The sequence below is a fragment of the Coloeus monedula genome, assembly GCF_965178545.1.
Source record: "Coloeus monedula genome assembly, chromosome: 15".
NCBI classification, from domain to species: Eukaryota; Metazoa; Chordata; class Aves; order Passeriformes; family Corvidae; genus Coloeus; species Coloeus monedula.
The window spans coordinates 8,257,571-8,283,344 of NC_138795.1; the positions used below are offsets into that span (position 1 = coordinate 8,257,571).

The window sequence follows — 25,774 nt, forward strand, 5'->3', positions numbered from 1 at the left end:
AGGTGGCATGTGAGTAATGCCTGCCTCGGGGACCAGCTCAATTGCTCTCAAGGTAAAGCAAATGAAGTCAGTATAAAAGGTTGACACATATTCATGAAGATCAAATTTGACAAGCATCCTCTAGATATATTTAATATAAAATGTAGATGACAGGATTTTGCAGGATCTCTGAATTCTGGTCATCTAAGGCAGTTCTGCTGATGTCTGTTTCTCTATCTGTACCATGTACTGAAATATTAACTTCCAAAGCCATCAGGATCCCAGAAATGAAGTGGACAGGAAACCAATTTCTATTGATTTCAGCCCTGGTTTGGTCTGCTGCATGAAAAAAAGGATAAAAGAATTCTTTTTCTGCTTGCACATCTGCCCAGACATACCAGGCTCATGCCTGCTCCATCAGCAGCTTCACATCATGTCTGCTCACTGCTACCTTCATGCTGGCGGCTGAAGTGGCTTCCACTGGGAGATTTTTGTTTTTCTGAGAGACTTCAGCTCCCAGTTTGTCAGCAACATGAACTGGGACAGAGAAAAAAAAAATCCTTCCGAGGGGGGATATCCTGAACTGGAGCAGCACCAAACTTCCCAGTGAGGTCAGTGGTGGTTCAGCAACACTCACCCAGGAGCAGCTTTCTGGTGAAGTTTTAATTAGGCAAATTTATGATTATACTTCAGAAAAACCATTTTATCTTGCTGAGCATGGGGGGTTAGAGTAGATGATATCAAGAGGCCCCTTCAAATCCTCAACAGTTCAGTCATTCTATATATTTTTAAATTCTACTTAATTGTTAAACTAGCAGCTGACTTTTTTGAGCTTTTCTAAGAAAACAAGAAGCAGCTATTATTTCTTAGCAGCAGATGTACAGTAACCCTTGATTAAATTAATTTGACTGTTCATAATTTTTCTTTGTTCGTAATTTGTTTTTGCTCATAACTTGCTGTTGCTATTCTCAGATGCTTTTTATACAGCTGCTGCAGATCCCCTCCATGCAGAACCACACTGAAAATATTTTAACACTCACCTCAGTCTTTTAATATGACTTGAGTACTCCTAAAATCTTAATACACTGTATATTTTTCTTTAGAAAGAGGCAAGGGCTCAAAGCAAAAGCTAATCAACTCTGTAAATTGATAAGTCAGAAAAGTAAATGATGCTAACAAAAACCCCCAGCTTTTCTTTGAAATATTTGGTTTTTTGTGTATGTCAATGAATAAAGATGTGAGGTTTAACAGGATATTTGAACTTCCATGATTGTTGGGATTTTCTTGCGTAATTCCCTCAGTATGTCTGTGTCTGGTCTGTTTGCATGATGGGGATGGGAAGAAAGAAAGTTTTTGTTATCGTTCATCAAAGGCTTTTTTTTTAAATTTAGTGTCAGAGCTTGGATTTCCTGGAACATCAAGCAGTAATTATCTCCCTGTGTTTGTTGACCTTTCAGTCAACTCAGATTTTGCTTTTGGATTCAATACTAATTCTGTGGCAAATTTTTAAAGGAGTCTCAAGTTCATCTTTAATTAGAATCCAGGAATCTTGTTCCCAGTCAGTCACGGGACTTCTCTTCCTTCAGCTGACGACTCAGTGCGGTATGTCAATGGTTTTGTTTGAATGCCTAAATACAGGCAAAGTTTTAGCTGGTTTTAGTTACTAAAGAGCATTTCCAAAGATGGTTATGCCTTCATATGCCTTAGGTTTTGGGGTTTCTGTCTGACAAGCCCTGGGGGTCTGACCCTGCCAGGTTAGTGGGAGGTTCTGCAGTGCTCAGAGGTTGTGGATGCCCGTGGAGAGTGTGCTGTCTTGGGATCAGGTTTACGGTCACTAACACGGATGGTGGCATTCGAAACCACTGGAGTGTGACATTTTTCACAGTTCCCCCTGCTCCCACCGGCCACAAAGAGCTGGAGACAGACGGTGCCTGTGGCAAGAGGCCTTGAGAGCCATCCAGGAGAAAGCCCGGGCTGCCCTGGACACATATTTGATCTTGGTTGACATGCATGACACCAGTCCCAAGGAGGAGATCTCTGATTTCCACTCAGGGCAGGAGTGCACGGTGCATTTGGTGTAAGTGAGAACTTGACCTGCTCACACGGTCAGAAAGGTCTGGGAATAAAGAGCTGGAAGCACTAAGACACTTAAAGCCATCTGAAATGCACAAATGTAAATGTGTGCTGGATAGGGTATCATGCCATGCTGACAGCATTGCTAGGCTGACTGGCAAAGATATTCTTTACAAATAGTGAAATAGTGGGCTGCATAGCTAAAAGAGATTATTTGCTGACTAATTTGCCTCCCAAAGGTTTACCCTGTGGGTGTGGCGAGGTCCCTCTGACCTTTACTTTGCAACTCCTCAAAAGGCAATAAACGTAGAGCCGCCCAGTGAGGGTGTGAAGTGCCCATCCTGCAGCGCAGCTGGGACAATCTGCTGCCCTGGGCCCTCCCTGCTGTTTGCTGTAAGAGCTCCCAAGCCTTACAGGAGGAAGCTGGGAGTGCCTCGCTGACATCTCAGGTGCCTGATGGCTTTGTGCTCCTGCAAGGACTGCCTGTCTCTGGTAATGGCTGCAGTTTGTATGTGCATCTTCCACCTGTGCAAGTTAAATATGAAATTGTTCCCGTGTCTTTTTTTTCTTTGGAAAAATTGTCCTGTGAAAACATGATGCTCAAATACAATCTTTTCTCTGGCTGCCCAGATAGCTGCCCATGTGTTGAATTAAACACACACAAACATATATCTTTTTTTTTTTTTTTTTTTTTTTTTAACATGCTGTTACAATTTGAGACTTGTAAACTGTATCTCCATTTTTCTTGCAGAATCTCCCTAGTCTCTTCCAGGGTCTGAGTTCCGTTGAGATCTTGTCTCAGCTCTGTTCTGCTCTGTCAAATTCAGCTCCTTCCCTGCCACCTTAGAGCCAAGCCAAGCCCCTTCCCCAAGATTTAGGCTGTCTGGCATTCATTCCTGCAGCTGAAGAGAGCTCCTTTAGCAGTGGAATCTGCCCAAGAGGCACTGGGAATGGGTAAGGACTGCAAGGTAATAGTTGCTGTGGTTATGTAAAAGGAGAGGCAGCTAGACAGTTTTGTTGAGGAAATTCCAGAAGAACGGGAAATTGGCTCTGGGGAAACTGTTCTGAGATCTTTTTCTTTTTTTGATCCACACAAAGATGCTTGACTTTTATTCTTGCCTAGGTTTACTTTTCATGTGTAAGAAAACAGTGGTTGAATTTATTTGAAAAGCAAACAAAACCCAAATACCACTCCCAAACCAAATAATCTGATGGGGATTGAACAGCTTCCATTGGCCAACTACTTCAGGAAATGTGGGAATATGATCAGACTACAGTCATGGGTTGGTTTTTAGTAGTTGTAATGATGGCAAATCCTGAGATGGCTTCAAGGTAGAAATTAAAGCATGGAATCATCTGACACAACTGTACTATCCAAATTATTGTAGTCCCAAAATTAATCACTTTATAACTTGTTAGTAGACAAATCTGTTGGCCCTTATTGAGGACAGGAGAGATTTGAATGTGCTGGGGAATATAAGGGTGCCCTGGGAGCCTGTGGAGGTGGAGGGTGTGCAGCACTCACTGCAGGTGTGCCTGGGAAATCCGTGCCTCTCCCAGTCCCCCCTCGGGCACTGCGGGTCTGATTCCATGCAATTAAGCACTGCAGGAGTCTACAACCAGAAACGGAGCTGCCAAGGGGGGATAAGAGATTCTCTTCAGAGGGAACCCAAACTTTCAGAGGTTCTCGTGACTCTAGTAGCCATTCCTGGCTGGAAGAACTAATTCATGGAGCTGTTACAACCCTGACATCTACATGAATTAACAGCTTTTCCTCACCAGCTATGAGGGTGAAGTGAATTCTGCAGAGAATAGCTCCACAGAGGTGCCAATTCCATCACATTATGTAAATAGCCTGTGACTAATGGAGAAATCTATGAAATGAAATGAAAGAAATGAAATGAAATGGAAATGAAATAAAAGGCATCAGTCAGTGCATTTGCATGGAAACCAAAGGAACCTTGTTTAAAAATGAGTGATATCAGACAAGATAATTCTACAGTTGCCATTGTGGAATATTTCTAACTGTCTTATTAGCATAGAATTGAAAGGACAATGTTGTTTATGGAGTCTATCTGGTTTCACTAAGTTCTGCAGCCTGTCTGACCTTCATTGTGAGGTTTCTCAAAACTTTGCTACAGATTCACTCTCCTCTCATTTTTGAATTGCTTTTCTATGTCTGCTCTTATCTATTTTCTGTCCCTGTTTTAATTTTTTTTCCTCCTCTGCCTTGTACCCCTTAGCTTTTAAAATTTTTCTGTCTCCTTTTATTAAGCTGGCTATTCCTGTTTTTTAATTTTTTCTTGTTTGTCACATACCCTGTTGCTTTTTAATTTTTCTTTGTCTTTTTTATTTGTTTGTTTGTTTTCCTCTTCTCTTAGCTCATCCTGATGTTTTAGAGCACACTGCTATGTCTGGAGTGTACTTTGTACCCCCTCTGGGTTTGTCAGGACATCTCCGGAGGTCACCCCTTCTCCTCAGAGCAGTCTCTGTGTCCTCTCGTCCTTCTTATTTGTCTCCACTGGGTCAGCAGCTCCCTCACACATCTGAAGTCTGGTCAGGTCCCTTCCCGAGTACCTTTGTATCCTTGATCTGTGCTCATGGCCATCCCTTCAACCTGCAGCAGGCTCTGGTTCTTTCTTGGACCTTTGGATCTTTCTTTGGACCTTTTGGTGATTCTTGTTGTTCTGGTGCCCTGTTTGAATTGGAGGTGTCCTATCCCAGTTACCAACAGTACAATTCACCAGCTGGGCAGGGTGATGGTTTTACACAGGGTAATATTTATTTGTCAGCCAATGGGAGAAATCAGTCTTTAAATCACACACAGCACTGGCACTGCCTTTGTCCCCAGACAGGATTACAGTCAATAATCAATTGAGCTCTTTGTTCAATGGAATAATTTCCACAGTGGATGCCAGTTCCCAAGTACCCAACCCTAGTTATATGTGCTTAAAGTGAGACGAATCAACCATAGAATACAGACATGTAAGGACACAGTTCATTTACAAGGATGTTTATAAATATATTGGTCTGGTCTGCATGACCAAACGACTCAAACAAAGCTCTGATGCAGTTTTTTATTTTTTAAAAACTAAGAGTTTGTACACTGGAATAGCATGTGGGAGTTCAGGCTCCCCCTCTAGCTTTCCGTAGTTAATTCCATGGTGCTGCTCCCACCGAGGAAGCTCACAGTCCTCCAGCTGGTTGCATCAGGTAACAACTTTCTGCTGAGAAAGGCTGTTAGTATTTTCTCTACTTGCCATACCAATAAAACAAGGGAAAATAAAGTCATCAGCATTACCCAAGACAGGGCAACATTTGCCAGTTTACCTTGAGCAATCTTTAAGTATTACATATTGCAGTTACATTTACCACTGCCACACACCACATTGGAGTCCATAATACTTATGCTCTAAAAACAAGCAACGGCTCTTTGATCCTACTCCTGTCACAGTCAATTGACTCCCACTGAGTTGCTGGGAAGTTCAGTACCAGGAGGCACAGGAAGCCAGTGGATGTAGTGAGAGAACATGCAGCACTGAGGGCAATGTCTTCGAGACAGTGAGGATCCTCTGTTCCATTAACAATGATTGTTACAAGTGCAACATTAAGGAGAAATACTTGATGACTGAATGTTCAGAACAGAAATGGAGCATCTATCAGCACTTGAGTCAAATGATAGTGTGAGAAAGAAATGAAATGGAGAAATCAAGGCACAAGTATTGTTCACTTTTGATTCTGAAGCAGTGTCATTGCTGAGAGAGCTCCCACCTGCTAATGAAGAACCCTCTTATACCAAGATTCGGACTGGAAGGAAAAATTGAATACTTAACTCTGATCAGGATGTCAGGAGTAGACAATTGGTATTACAAAAAGTGATAGCAATCTTTTTTTTTTGCCTGTCTAATGCATACTGCCCAAGCACTTCTCAGGAGAGAGTAGAGAGACCATCCATCAGCATCACATAATTTGAACCAGAATGCATTTCATGCCTGTATTTAAACCACTTGGGACATGATACTAAAACCACCTCTGCTGTAAAAGTAAACATGCTCGGGCTTGTGGATGGGATGGGATGGGATGGGACAGGACAGGACGGGAGACACTTAGGCCAAGTTCACACATGGGAATCTCAGCTGGGCCTGATTCGAACACTAAATACTGTCTGAGACATTTGCCAACAAGAGTAATCTGAACTGTTTTGCTAGTATTGATAAGTTAGAGTAAACTGTGAATGTCATGTGCTTGTAAAATGCTTTTAACATGGGCCCTTTTTTAACGTGGGCTGTAAACAAATATGAGGAAGAGAGTGATAGAGATTTGTGTTCCAAATCCAGCTGATAGTCCAGGCTCTAGCAGGTGTGACACCAGCAAATGACCTTCTGACAGGAGTAGATGGCTTTCTGTACAGGTCCTGGGATCCCCAAGGAAAGCAAAGTTCCTGGATCAGATCTGCTCTCAGTTAAGCCAGGTGCAATGAAGACAGTGAATCATTTTGTTACCCACGAGTCTCAGTTCTCAGAGAGAAGCAGCTCCATCTCCTCCCCTTCACCAAAGCACAAACAGCCCCTCTGACCATGCACGGCCCCAGAGTAATTGACTGCAAGGTGCTGCTTTTAACTTGATTAAATGCTTATTGTGCAGATCAAACAGATGATGTGCATCAGCAATGAAGGCAGCCCAGCGACCCAGGTTGGAGTTCATTGAAATATAGATACTCTCAACAGTCTGATCATTGGCTGTTATTAGGTATTTCTGTCTCCTGGTTTCTTTCGTATGATGCACAAGGCAGGTGTTTAAGTTAAGGTTTGTGTAATCGATTCCAAATGCATACTATTTGATTTAATTAGATAAAACCCCTAAATTACACCAAAGCTAATCCATACCTATCACTCAGATACTGGATTAGCATGTCAGTAATTCTGCCATACTTGCTCTTGTGATGGGGCTGCACTAAGAGATTTCACCGAAGCCTTTTATCTCAGTGTGAATCAGGGGGCACTTAACAAACCTGAGTACCTGCATGAGCTGGTGAGGCTCTTCTGACAGAGCTTCTCTGATGAGCAGAGTGGTGCAGACAGTCTGAACTAAAACTGTAACAAGAGAACTGTGACCTGACTGAATCCTTTAGGAACTGGATGGCAATGGAAAGTGATGGTCCCTCTCCAAGAGAACTTTATAGCCTTAAGGTGAGTTGAAAAGGAGCTCATTGTAATTTGAATGTTAATTCTTTTTGCTTAAGTGGGGCATCGATAAATTGCTAAGAAATACTTTACAAGTAATCTTATGTACAGGTGTTAAAAAAGAGGTTTTTGAAACTCAAAAGAAAAAAAAAAAGAAGGGCTTTAGCAGTACAAGTAATTACTTATATTTAATTTGAACGTGGTGAGTTGTTGGACTAAAGTGTTCTAAGTACTGTCTTTCAACAGCTCAATATTAACTGATTTTTTATGTTGCCACTATATCATGGATGAAGAATAAGTTTGGCTGTTCTTTTATGGCCACATTGGAAAGTGGTTTTTAAAATGTTTTAGTTTTAAGAAAAGTTGTTTTCAGTATTGTACCTTTAGGCTTCTTTGCACTGTGTTACAAAAGAAACTATTTTCAAACGCAGAAACTGTGTTTCTGTGGACAGAAATGACCACATCTGCTCAAGTATGCCCTTTTGCTAGTGCAAAAATGTGGGGAAAAATATTGCTGAAATTAAAATGCAAACCTAATTTTCTACTCAAAGGGAAATCTAACTAAGTACCTAGACCAAAATTTACTCTGAATTCTTAGTGTGTTTTTTTGATAATGGAGATTCTAAAAGGTCTGTTGTAAGGACCGGTGATGATGGTAAGAGAGAAAGCAATGATCTTTACTGGTGGTTTGGAGAATGCAATGCTTTTAGGAGAAATGTTAAATATGTATTTAATCTTGAACAACATCATTCTGAGTGGAACTTGCAGTACATCAACAGGTCCTGTTTTAGAGTTCATTAAAAAAAAAATTCCAGCTCTAGCCTTTTCCCTTGTTAAAATACAATTTCTGGGCTGCACTGGTACTAAACCAAAGCAAACTGCATGAGGGGGCTGAAAGGATGGTGGTGGAGTCTTAGGATAACTTCAAGGGCCTTCCTTACAGTGTGAACTGCCTGTCAACTGCAGATTAACCAGGGTACTGATGTAGTGTTGGAAAACAAAAATGCCAGAAAACAGTGTGTGAAAGGCCGCTGAAGTTAGGAATACCACAGCATTCAGGGTTTGCTTGGGGGAAGCCAGGTGTTTAGGAAGGACATCCCCATCAGTGGCTGAAATGGAAACATTTTAATTGGAGTTAAGGTAGCATGCCAGTAACTTGAAAACTGTGGATTAAAAAAGTAAGATGTTAATACTGTTTATGATTTATTATTATTGATCTTTAGGACTCTTGGAAGTGGTTTATCAGCATTAATACTATCATAAAGTAGCTGTTAAGAGTATGCCTACAGGAGGAAATCCCGGTTGTGCTGAACTAAATGGCAAAGACTTCCTCTAAACTTGGTGATAACATGACCAAGACCTGCAGAAAGAGGCCATCTGCAACAAAATACAGAATTTTGGAAACTGCAGTTAGATTATTTTATATATCCACATGGGGATTATTTAACTTCAGAGATCCCTTAGATGCATCTGTTTGCAGGTTTGAAAGGGCAATATTTTCATATTCCTCTTGTGATGCTGAGCATCTGCAGTGGTGAACTAACACTACCAAATCCTTCTGAAAGTTCCTGTTCAGAAACCCATAAAAGATGGGATTGATACATGTTGAGATCATGGCCACAAGGTGGCAGATTGTAAATGCCAGGTTATGATTACAGCTCATCAGTACCTCATAGTTCCAGTCAAAAACCACATTGAATGTATTGAGAGGCAACCAGCAAGCTGCAAAGGTCACAACAATTGATACCAGCATCATATTAATCCTTTTGTTTTCACTCAGCCTGTTCTCATTCTCTCTCATCCTGTCTATTTTACCACGTCTCCTTCGAAGACACACAAATATCCTGAGATAGCAGATAAAAATAAACCCCAGTGGGAAGCAGTACTGGAAAACCAGCAGGCTAGTGGTGAAAATCAGTCTCTCTGTATGAGATGGCCATGCTTCGATGCAAGCAACCTTGTTCTTGTAGAAATCACTATGGAAAGACAGATGTTTGAAGGGTTCATCTGTTATTTGGTGGAACACTAAAAATGGAGTGGATATGATGAGGGAAAGTCCCCAGATGAAAAGAATTCCCCAATAAGCATGTGAAATATTAGGCTTCCAGCCACATGGGTTCACAATTAACTGATATCTCTCAATAGCAATGAGTACAAGTGAGAAAATGGAGACTGTGACAGATAGACTTTGTATGAAAGAGCCTATTTTACACATTGCTTCCCCAAATATCCAGTGGTCCATTAAGGTATATGCAACTGTGACAGGAATGCACATGATACAGATTAAGACATCTGATAAAGAGAGGTTGGCGATCAAAATGTTGGTAACATTTTGAGCTTCTTTCCGTCTCTTTATTATAACAATTAAGCAAAGATTTCCAACAAGCCCCACTAATGTAACCAATGTGTAAGCTGTAATAAGCAAGAATTCTGCAAGGAAGGAAAGTTGGCATGTATCAAAGTCCAAGAACTGAGAAAGGCTAATGTTAGAGATAGTTTGATTAGCCAGGATCTCACTGGGGTGCTGAACAGCTTTATCCATCTTGAAGCATCTTCCAACCTATGGACAAAACTTTGTATTATTTAGAATATACTTTGCGTGGAGATTTTCAAAGCAGTGGGTACTGTGGGTCTGTCATTGTAGTCAGTGTCCTTAAAGTTTTGAGCAAATCTCACATGATTAATTACAGTACTGGAAAGCATGTGGTTATTAGTGGGTTTATGTATCTCTGTGGAAGGAGGTTGATGTCACCTTTCTGAGATTCTGCACTGACTGTGCTACAGGTCTATAAATCACAGCAAGAAATAGCTCTGACTAAACTTGTATGGATGCTTTCATACAAATCCTCTTTTACCAGTTGTGGATAAAGTTTGCTTTCCAGAATAAAGTATTCTAAGATCTGCCTCTGCTGAAGATTTAACAAGGTTTAATGGATTCTGGTGAGGATAATCTGTTGCGTTTGTATTGCCAGCAAAGAAGAACTGGGTCCTGCCATCACTCTGCTAGCTTAGACATCACACTTACATTTTCTTTAGAACTACAAAACATTGTGAGTTAATAAACTCAATCCTCCTGAATTAATCAAAATGATGTGTGCTTGAGCTCAAATGGCATTCAAAACCTCTATGATATCTTAAAGGGAGTTTCCTGTTCTGCTGATGAATTGACGATAGTATATCCTTTTTCCTAAACCTAACCTGAGAAAAATGTAAACAACACAAAGCTCACATAGTTATGCAAGCAATTATTCCTCTTTCAGCTCTAACTTAAGCAGGAGTCAAGCAAAAAAATCTGATATTAGCACAGTGCTGTGGTTTTAAAACTAATATCTTAATGGGTTTGAATTTATCACTGAGTGCAAAAGTCTACCTTAATTTAAAGGCTCACCAGCTTTCTTGCTAGAAAGAGTTTTTTTTCCAACCTGGGAAAGGAAAAGTGAAGTATGAAAAGAGTAACTTTTAAAATTTGAAAGTGGATAATGGATATATGCTCTACACATTTATCTTTCAAAACTCAACTTTAACTCACCTTTATTCCCCTGTGAAATTACTGGAAAACTAGCTGGAAGGAGATTGTTCTTCACCCCTAGTAGTGGTGATGAGAGCCTGTGGAGAAAGGAGAATGAAGAAGCGGTGGGTAGTTAAAGAGGATACACAAAAAGAAGAAGGGATAGGTAGATGTTTTATTACTAGAAATAATCTGCTTATGTGTAGATTTGTCAGCCTTTTCACAGGAATGACTGCCATTATTTATTCACTAAAGAGTAAAAAAATGTTTAGTTGCTTGTACAAAATTAAACACCAAATCCAGGGTTAAACTGGAATTATGATTTTGTAGTTGTTTTCCGACAGACACTCAAAGAATATTCTAGCCAGAGTTGTATCCTGGACTGCTTTATTCTGATACTTCTGTTTGGCATAAGTTTGGGTGCTTCAAACTAGGATTCTAAAAAACTCCAAAAAATACCATGCTTGCCTTTGGAGCATCTATTACCACTCTCATTCTGATTAAAATATCCTTTTCAATCAGCATACTTGTGTTGGAGTGGGAAGAGGCTGTAGATATATGTGACTCTATGTGACCCAGATGTCCCAAAAATGACTTAAATTGTGGTCAGGGCTAACACGACCCTGTAGTCTCCCTGAAGAATGTACCTGGTTTGGTTACAGCTATATTGCGCCAATGACATGGAAAACTCTACAGTCCTGCTGCGAAAGCTATGGAAGTCTGGTGGCTCTGATAGATTTTGCAGTCCCTTGCAGGTGTCCCTACTTCAGTAGGGCAAGACCAAGAGTTGGGTACTTCACTGTGTGCCCACCAGCCTCCAAAAACTCTTCTGTTCCTGAGTCCAGGAGAAAGGCCATGGACTGTGACTCAGACACAGTCACATCCTGCAGAATTCGGTGATGTGGCTTCAGGACCTTCAGGACCCCTATTTCCTGGAATGCATTGGAACCCACATTTCCCTGGAGCAGCACTAATTGCCTGGCTGGATTTGTCACACGGAAGGATGCATGTGCTGGAAGGACAAGAGGCAGTAAATGGTAAATTTACCACCAACAGTGGCAGTTGTTGCCCCGGTGAGATTTACTGCCACTTCAGAAGTGTGAGGATCTAAAGTCTGGCTGCTTTGCCCCAAGGGTGATCTTTCTCTTTGCCGTGCCTGTGGTGTTCACCTGGCTGGCACAGATCTGATACCTTCAAAGACAAACTCTGCTCTTCCCTGCTTTTTATGTGAACAGGAGAAGCTGTAGAGACTCAAAAGGCCATGAGGCTGAGCCAAGTTTGTAATATTTTATGCACTATTTACTAAGCTTGCTTATTTCTCCATGGATGCACAACACAGTTTGATAGCAAATTCTGAATGTCCTCTCCCAAGAATTCAGGATGGTAGGGCTTCTTTGGCATTTTCTGTTTGGGAAAAGTCCCTGTACTGACCTAATCAGTTTGCTCGCTACATCAGTTTTAGGCACATGCTCCATCTACACTGTCCTTTTGTCAGGAAAATGTGTCATTTCTTTTCACTCGTTGGTTTGTGCTGGGAGTTAAAGAGTGCATGCCATGCTGCAAGGCAATTTAAACATTTCCTTGGCAATAAAACAATTACACCTGTCTTGGTAAACATATGGAGTATTCAAAGCATTAAAAAAAATAAGTTACTCTAGTATTTACTACAGCATGCTGAACTGTATTGTAATACCTACTGGCATTTTTTTAATCTAATAAATAAATGTTACTGGAATCAGCATCCTTGAACCGCATCTACAGCTGATATCAGAATTGAAGTGTTTTATAAAAAGAACTAATTACTTCAACCCCCAATCCATGCATTTTGGAAAAGATTCTCTACCACAGTAAGAGTTTAACACTAAGTTATTATAAACCCCTTAGCCTAGTTGTTTCATTCCTCTATCTGCAGAAATATTACTGAAACATTCATAAGCAAAAGAAAGGTCTAAAATAAAATTAGTTTTAGAAAGGCTTTTTTTCCTAAGTATTTTCTTACCTATGCTAAAGATGAACAGTCACATCCTTTCAAGGTGACCAGTAAACGTTTCAATTACAAACATTGTTTATTCCTAAGTATTGCACAGATAAAATGTGGAGGAAAATTTACATTCAGTTTTAAATATAGGTTGTAGAGAATAAAACAATGCTTTAAAAGATATTTCAGTAACTTTTGTCACAGTTTTATGGATTTTCTGACTTCTTACCTGATGAAAAATTCAAGTAATATCCACACTGCCTTTAACAATTTTCCTTTTCTCTCAGAGCCAGCAAACACATCTTCTTTCTGTATAAAAGAATCGAAAGCAAAGTCATCTCTCCTAAAGCGATACCTAAACTCTCCTTTCTTCTCTGTCTGAAACAAACCACAGATCCCCAGTTTCCAACAGTATTGAATCTGCCAGGCTGTAGGAAGGCAGCTGAGGAATAAAACAAGCTCTGGAATCCAAGAAGAGACGAAGAGCAGTGAGCAGGGAGGAGGAAGGACCAGTAGTCATGGGGATGGATTTTCCTGCACTGTGCTGCTTCCCTCCACCCTGTCAAACACCTTATCATGCAATTTCTTTTTCAATTATTTAATCTGTTCTGTAGTTCAAATGTTTTCCCTCTGCAGGATTTCATACATAAACATCTGTGGATGGCACATTCCTTTCTTAACTGACATGGCAATACAATAAGCTGCTTGGAAAGAGCATGCACATCCTATTAAGTGTATCATTTGCTTTATTGCAATTGAGATAATTGGATTTTCATTATAAATTGATATTTTAGCATATACTCCACAGATAAAAAATATTCCTGGAAAGGAAAGCATGGCACACTGTACTAACACATAGTAAAAAGGGGCTTAATTTTTATTACTGTTTTTTCGGTAAGAGTCCATACATTCTGTAGTCACATGCTTATAAAAATAAGCATTCAGCTTATTCACGAAATATTTAGAATGAACATTTATGGAATGGGAAAGGAAGAGCTTTTCTTAGCACCTGCAATCTGGTAAGTTGCTGCATAAACTCTTGTATTTTCATCTGGGTCCATTTAACTTCCAGTAGCCCAATCTGGCTTTTTTGAGAGAGTGATTTTTGGAAAGCAGGAGGATTTTTGGGATGAGCAATGCTGATGCTGTATTGAAGTGCAATTCAGAACTAATTATCTAAAAATATTGTTGGTTGTCATTTTATAGTGTTTGTATAAAATAGGTGTAGGGTGGGGGGAGCCTCTGTGATCAGCCAGACGAACCTCCTGCTTTTCATATATTTGTGTTTATTCACCATGTGTTTGTCCAGACTGTTTTTTAACCATCTGTGGTAATCTTAGATTAGGTATTTAAGTGCCTAATTGACTGCTAGGAAGACGACCTTAACACCTCCCCCTAAAACTTCCTTCTCTTTAGTTTAACCCAGTGCTTTTTATTCTAGGTGTGGTCTAGGAATTCTGATATTTTAACCAAAAATGCTATGATCAAGCAATGTGAATATATTTTTCTAAAGCATTTCTAGAACTTGTGGGTTTGATTGTCAAAATTACTATAAAACTAAGTTTTGCTAAAGTACTTTAGAAATTCTGTTTCTGGTTGTGCTGTAACCCCAGGAAGTTAATCAGGACCTGAACATGCAATGTGATAGATAAGCATCAGAACAAGCCATAAAAATGCATTATCTATTTATGAAGCAAGTAAGTCAATAAAATTAAAAGATGTTCTGATTCTATTTACAAATTTCAAAGGTCATGTTGCTTATTTACACACGCCTTTGTTTCTAATATAATTCTGTATGCAGTCCTTCATTTGTGGAAAAACAAGAGTATTTAACATGTAATCCATTGGTTTTACAGTTGTATCAACCTGCTGCCTCGCGTGGATTCAATTGTGTTGTAACCTGTTGTGAATTAGATCACATCCAGCATCAGAGGCTTGTGGGTGTAGCTGCTCGTGGTGTGTTTAATTCTGATGTCAAAGGTCTGTATGCTAAGTGGGACCCGTGGCTCTGGAGGACGGATCACAGTGTAATGTTTTCAGCCAGATGCTGGAGTGTCTGTTTGCAGAAAAGGTTAATGGGTGGCAGAATTGTATTTACTTTTTATCAATGGTCTTGTTATTTCTGAATTTCTCAGTATTAAGTGATGGGTGAAGTGCCATAATAGGCAGGTTTTTAAACTTTGAGTTTGTAACAACTTGTGTAGCATTGGCAACAATCTGTTGGTGAAAAATAACATATAAGTCCTTTGAGTTCACCTTTTGCTTTGGCATTTACATGATTCCTTGGCTAGCAGGAATCTTTGCTGATGGTTTATCACTCTAAACTTTTGCTTTTGCTTAGTTGCTTCTCCCATGTAACTGTGCAGCAGTCCTTGTTTCTGCCCATTGCAGCCCCCTTCTTCAGAAAGCAAGATTTAGTAGAGATGTACAGGTACAATTTCTCAGCTTCCCAGGTGAAGGAATTCTTTAACAGCAGATTGGCCAAGAGGTGGTTCAGAGACCTGTAACATCTCTGAAGGGTCACAGAATCACAGATGGGTTTGGGTTGGAAGGGACCTTAATGATCATCCAGTTTCAATGGGCAGGGACACCTTCTACTAGATCAGGCTGTTCCAAGATCCATCCAACATGGCCTTGGACACTTCCAGGGATGGGGCAACCACAGGTTCTCTGAGTAATTTGTTCCAATGACTTACCACCCTCACAGTCAAGAATTTCTTCCCAAATCCCACCTGACCCTGCCCTCTGTCACTACAAAACCATTCCCTCTTGTCCTGTCATTCCAGGCCCTTGTCCAAAATCCCTCTCCAGCTCTCTTGGAGCCCCTTTAGGCACTGGAAGGGTTCTGAGGTCTCCCTGGAGCCTTCCTTGTCAGGCTGAACACTCCCAGCTCCCTCAGCCTGTCTCGAGAGCAGAGCTGCTCCAGCCCTTGGAGTGCCCTGATGGCCTCCTCTGGACTCACTCCAACAGATCCACGGCCTTCTTACATGGGAGCTCCAGAGCTGGATGCAGCATTGCAGGTGGGGTCTCACAGGAGTGGAGGAGAGAGGAAGAACCACCTCCATCATCCTGCTGGTCACACTGCTCTAGATGCAGCCCAGGACCAAGTTGGATTTCTGGGCTCCAAATGCACGTTGCCAGCTCATGCTGAGCTTCTTGTCAACCAACATCTGCAAATCTCTCTCCTGGATTATTGCTTCCTGGTAAGTACTGTTCTTAACAGCACTTCAAAGAGGCACAGAAAAATAAACAAGAATAATTGGGAACCTCATATGTTAGTGTTGGATGTGCTGGTTAACGCCATGAAAGTAAGATAATACGCTGTGATGGAGGAAAACCACACTCCCTTTGTATTTTCCTGTTCTGTGGAGAGATTAACACCCTAGTAAGGGATTTTCAGTAAATAGCTTATAATGTGACCAAACTAGCAACAGCTAAGTGTGAACTGTGACTTTTTCTCCATGGATGTACATGTGTTAAGTTGGAGCACTGCTTCATGACTCAGAGTTTTTTCCCTAATTGGAAATGATTGTCACAAAAATAATTCATGTTCACTACCTGGAGTTTAGGTTTCACTCCATTATACTGCATAGCTCTAAAGGACAGCTTTGCAATATCCTTGATGCCTCATCATGATCTCAATTTTGATTCTCAATTAGCTCATGCCTAGAATGAAAAGTCAATTGTTTTAAAATCTGATTTAACTATAAATGAGTTACTTATAATAACATATTAACTTTTAAAATTATGTCATGCCATGAACTGTTGGCTAATTTCTGGACCTTATTCAGCTGGCATAGAGCTGAGATGGAGATGAATACACTCCCTGGCTGGAAGGTTAGCATCTTAATTTTTTGGGTCAGCCAAGTTACTTTTCTCACTGAAAATGAGATTAGATATGTGAGTAATTGTAATAGGAGTGTGACTGCATAAATTCATATTTTGTAATAGATTACACTTTCCAAACCCTGATTCAATTCTTTGTAGCTTTCTAGAACTTCTCCAACTCCCTTTTACCAAAAGTCATCTCTGCCAAAAAATGAATTATTTCAATAGCTCACAGATTTGGGTAGAATATGACAATTTGTTTCTCTGGTTTGTTTTTTCCCATTCTAGAATCTTTTTATAACAACACTGTGAGCACCGAACCCTGCTGTTCTCATCGCATGACATCTTTCAGTGTACTAATTGTTAATTAAGAAATACTTAAAAAATCAAAAGGTTTTTCCATTAATCTCAGTCTGTTTCAATTTTCCAGCATGTTTCAAACTGTAATAAGTGTTTTGATTTTCTGAATTAAAAATATGAATTCTAGATTGCTATTTTCTGTCTAGAAAGTCTCACTTCACACCACCTCATTTTAAAATTTCTTGAATAGCATGGATGCCTTACGGCTAATTTCAGGCAGGTATTTACTGAGCTTCACAGCACAACTCTTCCTGCTGTGTTCAAACAAAGCTTAACATCAGTCATGCAAAAGCACCACAAACCTACCCCACAGAGGTTCTGTGGAATGAGAAACAGTTGGAGCCTAGGAAGAGCTAAGAGGAAAAAAAATAAAAGCAAGTAAATTTTAATTTAACTGGAAAAAACATAATGAAAAATTTGCAGGTGAAAAAGATCAGAGTGTGGCTGAGATTGTTGCTGGCTCCAGGTCTTCTTTTGGCAAAATTTAGAATCCTGGTCTGTCTCAGACTAAGATACAGTGAAAGTTCTCCTGTCTCACATCTGTCACAGCATTGCTACATTCTTTGATCCTTCACAAGAATCTTGACTTTTGAGACTGTATTTTGCTGCCTTACTTTCTTCCCATCACTTCAAATTATGGCCAGCTTTTATATAAAATTTTAGGAAAGAGAAGAAAGGAAATAATAAATTATTAAAGAAGAGTGAAAAGATGAAAGAGGAAAAGAGAAATTGAACTTCAGAGGGAAGAGGAGGGAGGGCAGGATTTAAGGGAAAATGGTAACTTAAGTCCAAAGAAAAGGATGCAAATTCAATTCTTTGATGACTTTCCATTTCACCCTTCACAAAGCTGTGTTTCTTTCTTCAGCAAACTCCCCTTAAAAAGGGCTCCAGGAAGGTTTTGTTTAGTAGATAAACTTTGATACTACTTACTGAAGAAATAGTACCTGTGGGTTATTCTGTTACCTTTTTTTCTGTAGGTTATGTTATTTTGTATTAAGCAAATACAAGAGTGGGGTAGTGTTTTATTCCCCATCGGAATTTACACAAGGTAGAGATTTTTATCCTGAGGAGTGTCATGTTCAGACTTTAGGGAAAAGACTATCTAGTTGCCTCTCAGTACTTTTAAATCTTTTTCAACAAAAAACCCTCTCCTGATCAGTACTAATTCATGAAAGTCTCCAAAGTAAGATCACAGGTTTGATGTTTATGCAGATTAAAGTGCAAACAGCAGAACAGAGTGAAAGAGAAACTTTTGCCAAAAAGGGAAGAGCTCTCCCAAAGACAGCTGTACATCTTTTAGAAGTTTTCACAACCATAACTAAAGCAAGGTGCCAGGCTGGAAATGCTCGTGGTGCTGCTGCATTTTTAGACAAAACGCCTCCCTATGAACCGCACAATTACGCTCTGCCTGAGGTGTTGATTTGGGTAGGAGTGAGGTGTCCAGAAGTCTAATAATATCTCATTGAAATTATGAGAATAAAAATCTTGCCTCTGTGTGTGTGTATCTCAGAGTGATGTGGGAAATTATGGTTGAATCCCCTGTATTCTCACCTATGCCTAGTTGAAGAATCTGGGTGAAATGTGTGTGTGGCTAAGATGATGTTATTACAGTCTTCAATGTGAATGCAGAACTAGTTCAGCAAACAGTCCACATGAAGGAATCCTGTAGCTTCAAAATGCTTTCTACCTGCTGAAAAGTCAAACTAGACCTAAGTCTAGAGCACTGCACTATACTAAAAAAAAATACTTAAACTCATTAAAAATTCAAGTGATATACTTAAATTGCTTAAAAAAAAGAATCAATACCTGCTGACTATGGAAGCCAGACATGTAACTAGATTAAAGAGGTTGAAACTAGTTAAAAAGATATGACTTTGTGTTTATATGAGGGTTTAGATAAAATATTTATAACTTATGAACTACTTTTGACTTCATAATGTTTTTCTATTGCCCTTCATGCTCTTTTCCAAAACGTCATTATTCCTTTTCCATCTTGGCAGTTTGGACCCATTAAATAGCATGACGAAGTTGTTTCTTTAATGACAAAAATTTATATAAAGAATTCCATAATAATTTATTTTGTACCAGTTTTACTAAGAATATATGATAACATAGGAAGTCATGTTGGAAAGGGACTGCTCAGATGTCTCTGGTTTGCAATCTCTTAAGCAGTAATGCCCTCCTGTGGACTCTAGGCAGTATGATTTCTTCTGAATAACTAGAGAGGTGTATGCATGAAAACGATTTGGCTTCCCTTCTTCCCAACACACTGATTAAACTGTCCCATGAAGACATTTAACACATGGCATCATTTGGCCAAAGTTCCTGGTTTGAGAAACACATTTCCTTTAGGTAATGATACAGATGGAACTTTTATCTGAAAAAGCACCTAAATTTAGAAACTTCAGCAGCTTATACAACGATTTTTTTTATTATTATTATTCTATAGGCTGTTGTCAGAATTGAAAAAATGTCGTGCTGCAAGTGCCTTGTCAGAAAGTGAGAGGCATGTATTTCTTTTGTGTGCTGCTTTCCTGAGAATTTTTAAACCCATAGGATGGTATTATGCATCTACTAGTTTACAGCAAAAAGCAGTTTAAGAATTCTGTGGGGAAGCTGCTGTAGCTGCTGGAGTGGTGTCTGGTTTACATCTCACACAGTGAGGCTCGTCTTTGGTTCTGCACTCACCCTGTGGCAGCACCTGTGTCTCTCACTGGCTCACAGAGCTTGAGGGAAAAGGCACAGTTCAGGAGCACAGAAAGGCACCTACTTGCTAGGAATGTGTGTAACAAGTGACTTGCTGCACAGATCAGGTGACTGGATGCCTCAGCAGGCATCAATCTGACAGGAATTGGAGAGGTCTGCTTGGAGTCTTCGTGGCACCTTGGATGACCTGGGAGGAATGATGGGTCTGTGGGACGAACAGGAGAAGCTGATGTTTAGCTGTCTGGGAAAAGCCTGCATCCCCAGAGCCTGGTGGGATGTGTCAGGGCACATGGATGTGTGCAGTGCTCTCAGCCCTGCCAGGGCAGGGACTGAACTCTGAGCAGGGTTTTGAGTGAAGGTGTGAACACAGCTGGGAAAGGCGGGTGCACAGAAGGACACCAGGCCAAGCCCAGTTTGGCCTTTGTGTGTTTTCAGAGGAGACATTTCCACCTGCAAGACTTGGGTATGTGTGTCTTAAAGGCATTTTCCTTTCATTAATCAACCAGTCAAAAGCGTAAATGAAGAGGAAGCATTTGGGCTAACTTGAATTGAGTCAGTGGCTGATTTTTCCTACTGATTTACTCACATCTTAAAGACCCTCATCTCCTCCTCCTGATGCAAGCAGTGACTTTTTTTCTCTGATCTGTTATTTGGCCTACTTGTCTGTCTTGTTTTCAGGGAGAGAAAGTGAGCTGTAAACAAGATTTGTTTTCTTTGTTGAGGCCATAATTAGCTCCTCTTAATTTTTTGTCCTTTTTGCTCTAACTACAGGTCTATAAAACTCCCATGGATTATTTTCTACCTGACACATATTAATTTATCTTGTGAAGGGCCATACAGGTCTTACAATAACTAGTAGGCAAAATATAGTTTTTTATTTCCTGTAATTATGTGGAGCTTGCAGACAGCCTCTGGAAGATTTTTATTTAATAGAGTAGGATATATTTGTTTATTTTAAAACCGCAAATATTTCAGTGGATTATGGGCATATTCTCTTTTCTTAAACTAGATAAAATGATGGTGTCAGTTCATGCATTGAGATAAATGGATCTAAACGTGACAACCTTCCTTGTGATTTTCAAACACAGGCATTTAATAGGTTACTTTTACTATAGACTTGGATGTACGATAAAAAAATCCAATTTGAGTAAAATCAGATTACTGCATTTGCAAGTATTAATGATACTGGTTAGTGATAATCATAGACAAAAGCATGCTCAGCCTCTTTGGATCTCCTCTGGGGCTGTGGTTAACCAACCTTCCAGCACAGTCAGTGTTCCTCTTGTGTCTGTGTCTCCAAGGGAGCATTTTCAATTGATCTCTATCAGGGGGATGTTGCAGTTCTGCCTCCTCCCTCCAGCAAGCACCTGCAGGTTGTGCAAAAAATGAGGCAGCTGAAAACTAAGTCCTTTTTCATTATAAAACTGTCTCAGTTCTTTTAAGTGGATCGCTGTGTGTTTGTAGAAGCATCAAGGCTGGCACATGGAAAAAGGCAGGATTGCAAGGCTGGAGCGCTGCACCAGTTCAGGCAACTGTGGAACTACATCCTGACAGTGCCCGACGCAAAACTGCAGCCATTCTTAGCTCCTGCATAATTTTTAACATAAACCCCAGTGGCTGTAAGACCAAAAAAAAATCGTGTTTCTAATGAAAAATTTGCTAAGTAATGCTGCAGTCTTCATGATGGCAATGTTTAATGTACTATAAAAGTAAGAGGAAAAAAAAGGAAAATTATCTCACTATGCCACAGGGTTTGCACACTCTTGAACAGCTCTAATTATTTCTCTGAGCAAATACCTCCTTTTCAGAGCTAAGGAGAGATTTAAGGGTGAGTAGGCTGTGATACAGTGGGAAAGAGGCCTGGGAAGCAGGGGAGGAAACAGTAGCAGGAATAGTGAGTGGGAAAGAATCACAGAAAGTTGGAAAAGCCCTCCAAGATCATTGACTCCAACCCTTCCTTCGGCACTGCCAAGACCACCACTGAACCGTGACCCCAAGTGCCACATCTGCATGTCTTTTAAATCCCTCCAGAAATCTGACTCCACCACTGCCCTGGACAGCCTGTGCCAGGGCTGGACATTGTTTTCCGTGAAGAATTCTTCCCTGATATCCAATCTAAACCTTCCCTAGTACAACTTGAGGCTATTTCCTCTCATCCTGTCCCTTGTTCCCTGGGAGCAGAGCCCGACCCCCACCTGGCTGTCCCCTCCCGTCAGGGAGTTGTGGAGAGCGAGAAGGTCCCCCCTGAGCCTCCTTTTCTCTAGGCTGAGCCACTCCTCACCAAACTTGTGCTCCAGACCCTGCCCCAGTTCCGCCGCCCTTCTCGGGACACGCTGCAGCCGCCCGGTGTCCTGTGAGCCCAGATCGGGCACTTGGGAGCGGGTTACCAAGGGGAAGGGGGACACAAATGAGAGAAGACCCATCTTCTGACAGGGAGCAGACAGGAACAGGGCACACCGGAGGGTTAAACCCCCTACGAGGGGAGTCAGCAGCGGGCTGGGGAAGGCGAGGGCTGGAGGTGGAGCCCGGCCGGGGCCGAGCCCAGCGGGTGCCGGCATTCCGGGCGCAGGGAGCGTCTGTATCCAAGGGGGCGGTGCCAAGAGGCTGACCAGGCTCAGCTTCATGGTGCCAACCACGAGGACACGAGGCAACGGCAGAAAGAGATGCACACAAAGTTTCACCTGAACATGAGGAAGAACTTCTTTACTGTGCAGTGACGAGCACTGGGACAGACTGCCCAGAGAGGATGTGGAGTCTCCCTCACTGGGGGTACCCAGAACCGTCTGGACGCGATCCTGTGCCCTGTGCTGGAGCGGGGAGGCTGGGCCAGAAGCCCGCTGGGCTGCCCCGCTCTGTGGCTCTGGGGGAGGCCCCGAGCCCCCTCACGCGGGAGCAGCGGCTCCGCCGTGGGGGGCGCGCGCGGGGGGCGCCCAACGGTCCCCGCGTTTCAAACGCTCCCGCGCGCCCCGCCTCCCGCGCGCTGCCCCCTCCCGCCGCGGGGCGGGGCCGCCGGGGAGGGAGCGCGCGCCCAGCCGGAGGCGGCTTCCCATTGGCTGCCGGCCGCGGGCCCGGCGTCTTAGCGCAGCATGCCCCGCCCCTCCGCCCGGCGCGCGCGGAACGCGTCCCGCGTCTCTATTCGCTGCCCGCCGCGTCCGTCATTGGCGAACGCCGGGACTGGAGCGGAGGTCGTGCCCTTAGATTGGTTGCTGAACACGTCCATCGCAGCCGAAGCCACGCCTCTTAAAGATGAGTGGCGGGCGGCGCCAGCGCACCTCTCTCATTGGCTGCGACGGCGCGGGGGGCGTGCTCGAGGGGCGGGGCTCCCGGCGGCCCCTTTGTGTGGGCACCAGTCGCCGGCCGCGCTCCCGAGAAGCCGCCGCCGCCATTTTGTGCGCGCCTGTGTTCGCCCCCACCCCCGCCCGCCTTTCCGGGGGAGCGGCGGCACCGGGGACGTCCCGACTGTGCTGCCGGTCAGGTGAGGCGGAGCGGAGGCGCCGGGCCGCGCCGAGGGAGCCACCGCCGGCGGCCGCCGCAGCCGTGAGGTCGCGTTGCTTGCAGGGGGAAGAAGCGGCAAGACGGAGCAGGGGGGGAAAAAACCTCCGGAGCTGCCCCCAAACAGGAGGAGGAGTCTCGGCGCCAGGCCCAGGCGCGGCACCGGCGGCAGCATGGAGAACTCGCAGTTGTGCAAGCTGTTCATCGGCGGGCTGAACGTGCAGACCACGGAGGCCGGGCTGCGGGAGCACTTCGCGGCCTACGGCACCCTCACCGACTGCGTGGTTGTGCTCAACCCGCAGACCAAGCGCTCCCGATGCTTCGGCTTCGTCACCTACTCGGCGGTGGAGGAGGCGGACGCCGCCATGGCCGCGTCCCCCCACGCGGTGGACGGGAACGCGGTGGAGCTGAAGCGGGCCGTGTCCCGGGAGGACTCGGCCAAGCCCGGCGCTCACGCGAAGGTGAAGAAGCTCTTCGTGGGCGGCCTCAAAGGGGACGTGGGCGAAGGGGACCTGGTGCAGCACTTCAGCCAGTTCGGCCCCGTGGAGAAGGCCGAGATCATCGCCGACAAACAGAGCGGGAAAAAGCGCGGCTTCGGTTTCGTCTACTTCCAGAACCACGACGCTGCCGATAAGGCGGCCGTGGTCAAGTTCCACCCGATCCAGGGCCACCGTGTGGAGGTCAAGAAGGCCGTGCCCAAGGAGGACATCCAGGCGGGCGGGGGAGGCGGCGGCTCTTCCAGACCCTCCCGGGGAGGCAGAGGAGGAGGAAGGGGTCGGGGCGGCGGCGGCTCCGGCAACCGGGATCACAACGGGCTTTCCAAAGGAGGCGGCGGCTACAACAGCTACGGCGGCTACGGCGGGGGAGGAGGCGGCGGGTACGGCTCCTATGGCAGCGGTTCCTACGGAGGCGGCGGCGGAGGGGGAGGCGGCGACTACGGCAACGGGTACGGCGGGTTCGGCAGCTACAGCCAGCACCAGTCCTCCTACGGCCCCATGAAGAGCGGCGGAGGAGGTGGAGGAGGGGGCGGCAACTGGGGGGGCCGCAGTAACAGTGGACCGTACAGAGGAGGCTATGGTGGGGGAGGCTACGGGGGCGGCTCTTTCTGAGCTGGAGCGCCCATACCCATTGAGGGGGGGGCGTGGAGAGCCCTCCCTTCGATACTGGGCAGTTTCTAAATGGTTTCTCCCCTCATTCGCCGAAGGGCAGCTCCTTTTAAATGCCTCCCTGCTGTGGGAGCGGCTCCTAAATGCCCCCTGAGGGTCGCCTCTGCTGCCTGTGCCACTTCTTTCTCTCTGAAGATGGACTGGGCCCCACATACACATATTTTGTGTTACAGTCATTGATGGACTCTATTTTTTTATTATTACTTGGACCTTGGTCGTTTTTATACTAGCAACGAAAAATGTCTTGTTTTGATTTGTTTTTTGAGGGGTGCGGGGTGGGAAGTGTCTTGCTGATCTGGAGTAAAAACTGGGGAGGGCTAGGGGGGAATTTCCTTTGTTGTAAGGACTCGATACCTGGATACTACGTTTTTTTCTACAAAAGCTACTCGGATCCCATGACTGACTTTTAACATTTCTGTAAAGGAGGAAAAAATGGTTTTTACGTTTTTTATTTTTTAAATAAATCATTGTGTTCATTGACCTTTACACGTCTAATTTTTTTTCCTAGGATCAATTCCGTACGGTTTTAAGGCTTTTCTAGGTTTGAAGCAAGTGTTCCTCTGCTTTAAAATCTGTGTACTTAGAGTAGTAAATACTTTGTTGCCAGTAAAGGTCTCAACTGAATTTTTTGCTAGTGGCTTTCAAACACTTGACAGAGAAATTTTTGAAGTACTGATCCCTGGATGTGGTCTGGTTTTTTAAATATTCATTCTCACTTTGGCAGTTTGTGTGCATCCACCATCTTGTACTAGGCAGTTTGACGTGCTGACATAGTTGGTCAGTTTTTTCTATACGACTTTTCCATCAACATATGTACTGTGTAGTTTTGAAGAAATAGTTTGTGTTAAGCATGTGCTTCATTCATATAAAATGTTCAGAATTTCTTATTGCTTAGTTTTCAAGTCCTCGGTTTGTCTGTGTGTGATTCCTTCCAGGAAAGGGTCGACATTTACCCTTTCTATTAAAGGCATACTTGTTTTCCTAGCCCCGGGTTAACAGACTTCACTCTGAACTATTGTGCTTCCTTAAAGTTCCCTGAGAACTCTCACAGCTCCATCTACCGTCAGGATGGCAGCCCCGTGCTGTGGGCTTCCTTAAAACAGGAGTAAAACTGGCTTGCTAACAATTGTACCAGACTTTGGAAGGTTATTTTATGCCACTAGATGACTGGTGTAGAATGCAGTGACATCTGCATGTGAATAAAGATGGGGTCCCTGATTACTGATGGGGAAAAAAAAGGAATGGGTTTGCAATACCTGCCTCTGCACGTAATTTAAAAAGTAATAATTGCCGTTGCCCATATTTCAGAAAGTGGTGATCTAAACTGTGGGCAAAGAGCTCTGAGAATGGAGCCAGCAAGTGTACCAGTAACATAGGTGCTAGTTGTAAAGCAAAAGATATCTGTGTAGTCTGCTTGATTAAGAAATGTATATTTGTAGCCCTTTCACGCAATAGAATTAAAGTTTGTTGTTTATTAAAAAGCATAATGTTTTAGGGGAAA

General features: G+C 43.0%; 3 protein-coding genes across 3 annotated transcripts in view; 2 read left to right on the top strand and 1 right to left on the bottom strand.

Moving 5' to 3' along the window:
* The window catches only part of LOC309578735 (uncharacterized protein), a 48,887-nt gene extending 31,910 nt beyond the window's left edge, over positions 1–16,977 (top strand). Inside the window, exons 6-7 of the mRNA XM_082291557.1 lie at positions 15,692–15,924; positions 16,838–16,977. Of these exons, the coding sequence (XP_082147683.1) occupies positions 15,692–15,924; positions 16,838–16,861 (257 nt within the window). The 3' untranslated portion in view covers positions 16,862–16,977. The remainder of the gene's footprint in view (positions 1–15,691; positions 15,925–16,837) is intronic.
* LOC309578470 (neuropeptide Y receptor type 6-like) lies at positions 8,392–10,592 on the bottom strand. Its single transcript, XM_082291138.1, has one exon. The coding sequence runs from the start codon at positions 9,775–9,777 to the stop codon at positions 8,656–8,658; it is 1,122 nt and encodes a 373-aa protein (XP_082147264.1). The 5' UTR covers positions 9,778–10,592; the 3' UTR covers positions 8,392–8,655.
* A 5,776-nt stretch (positions 16,978–22,753) lies between the features above and the next one.
* On the top strand, positions 22,754–25,774 carry HNRNPA0 (heterogeneous nuclear ribonucleoprotein A0). Its single transcript, XM_082291739.1, has one exon. It carries the CDS (start codon positions 23,281–23,283, stop codon positions 24,214–24,216), a length of 936 nt encoding a protein of 311 aa, XP_082147865.1. The 5' UTR covers positions 22,754–23,280; the 3' UTR covers positions 24,217–25,774.

Coding starts and splice junctions, on each gene's coding strand:
- LOC309578470 (XM_082291138.1), bottom strand. CDS start 9,777: ATGGATAAAGCTGTTCAGCACCCCAGTGAGATCCTGGCTAATCAAACT.
- HNRNPA0 (XM_082291739.1), top strand. CDS start 23,281: ATGGAGAACTCGCAGTTGTGCAAGCTGTTCATCGGCGGGCTGAACGTG.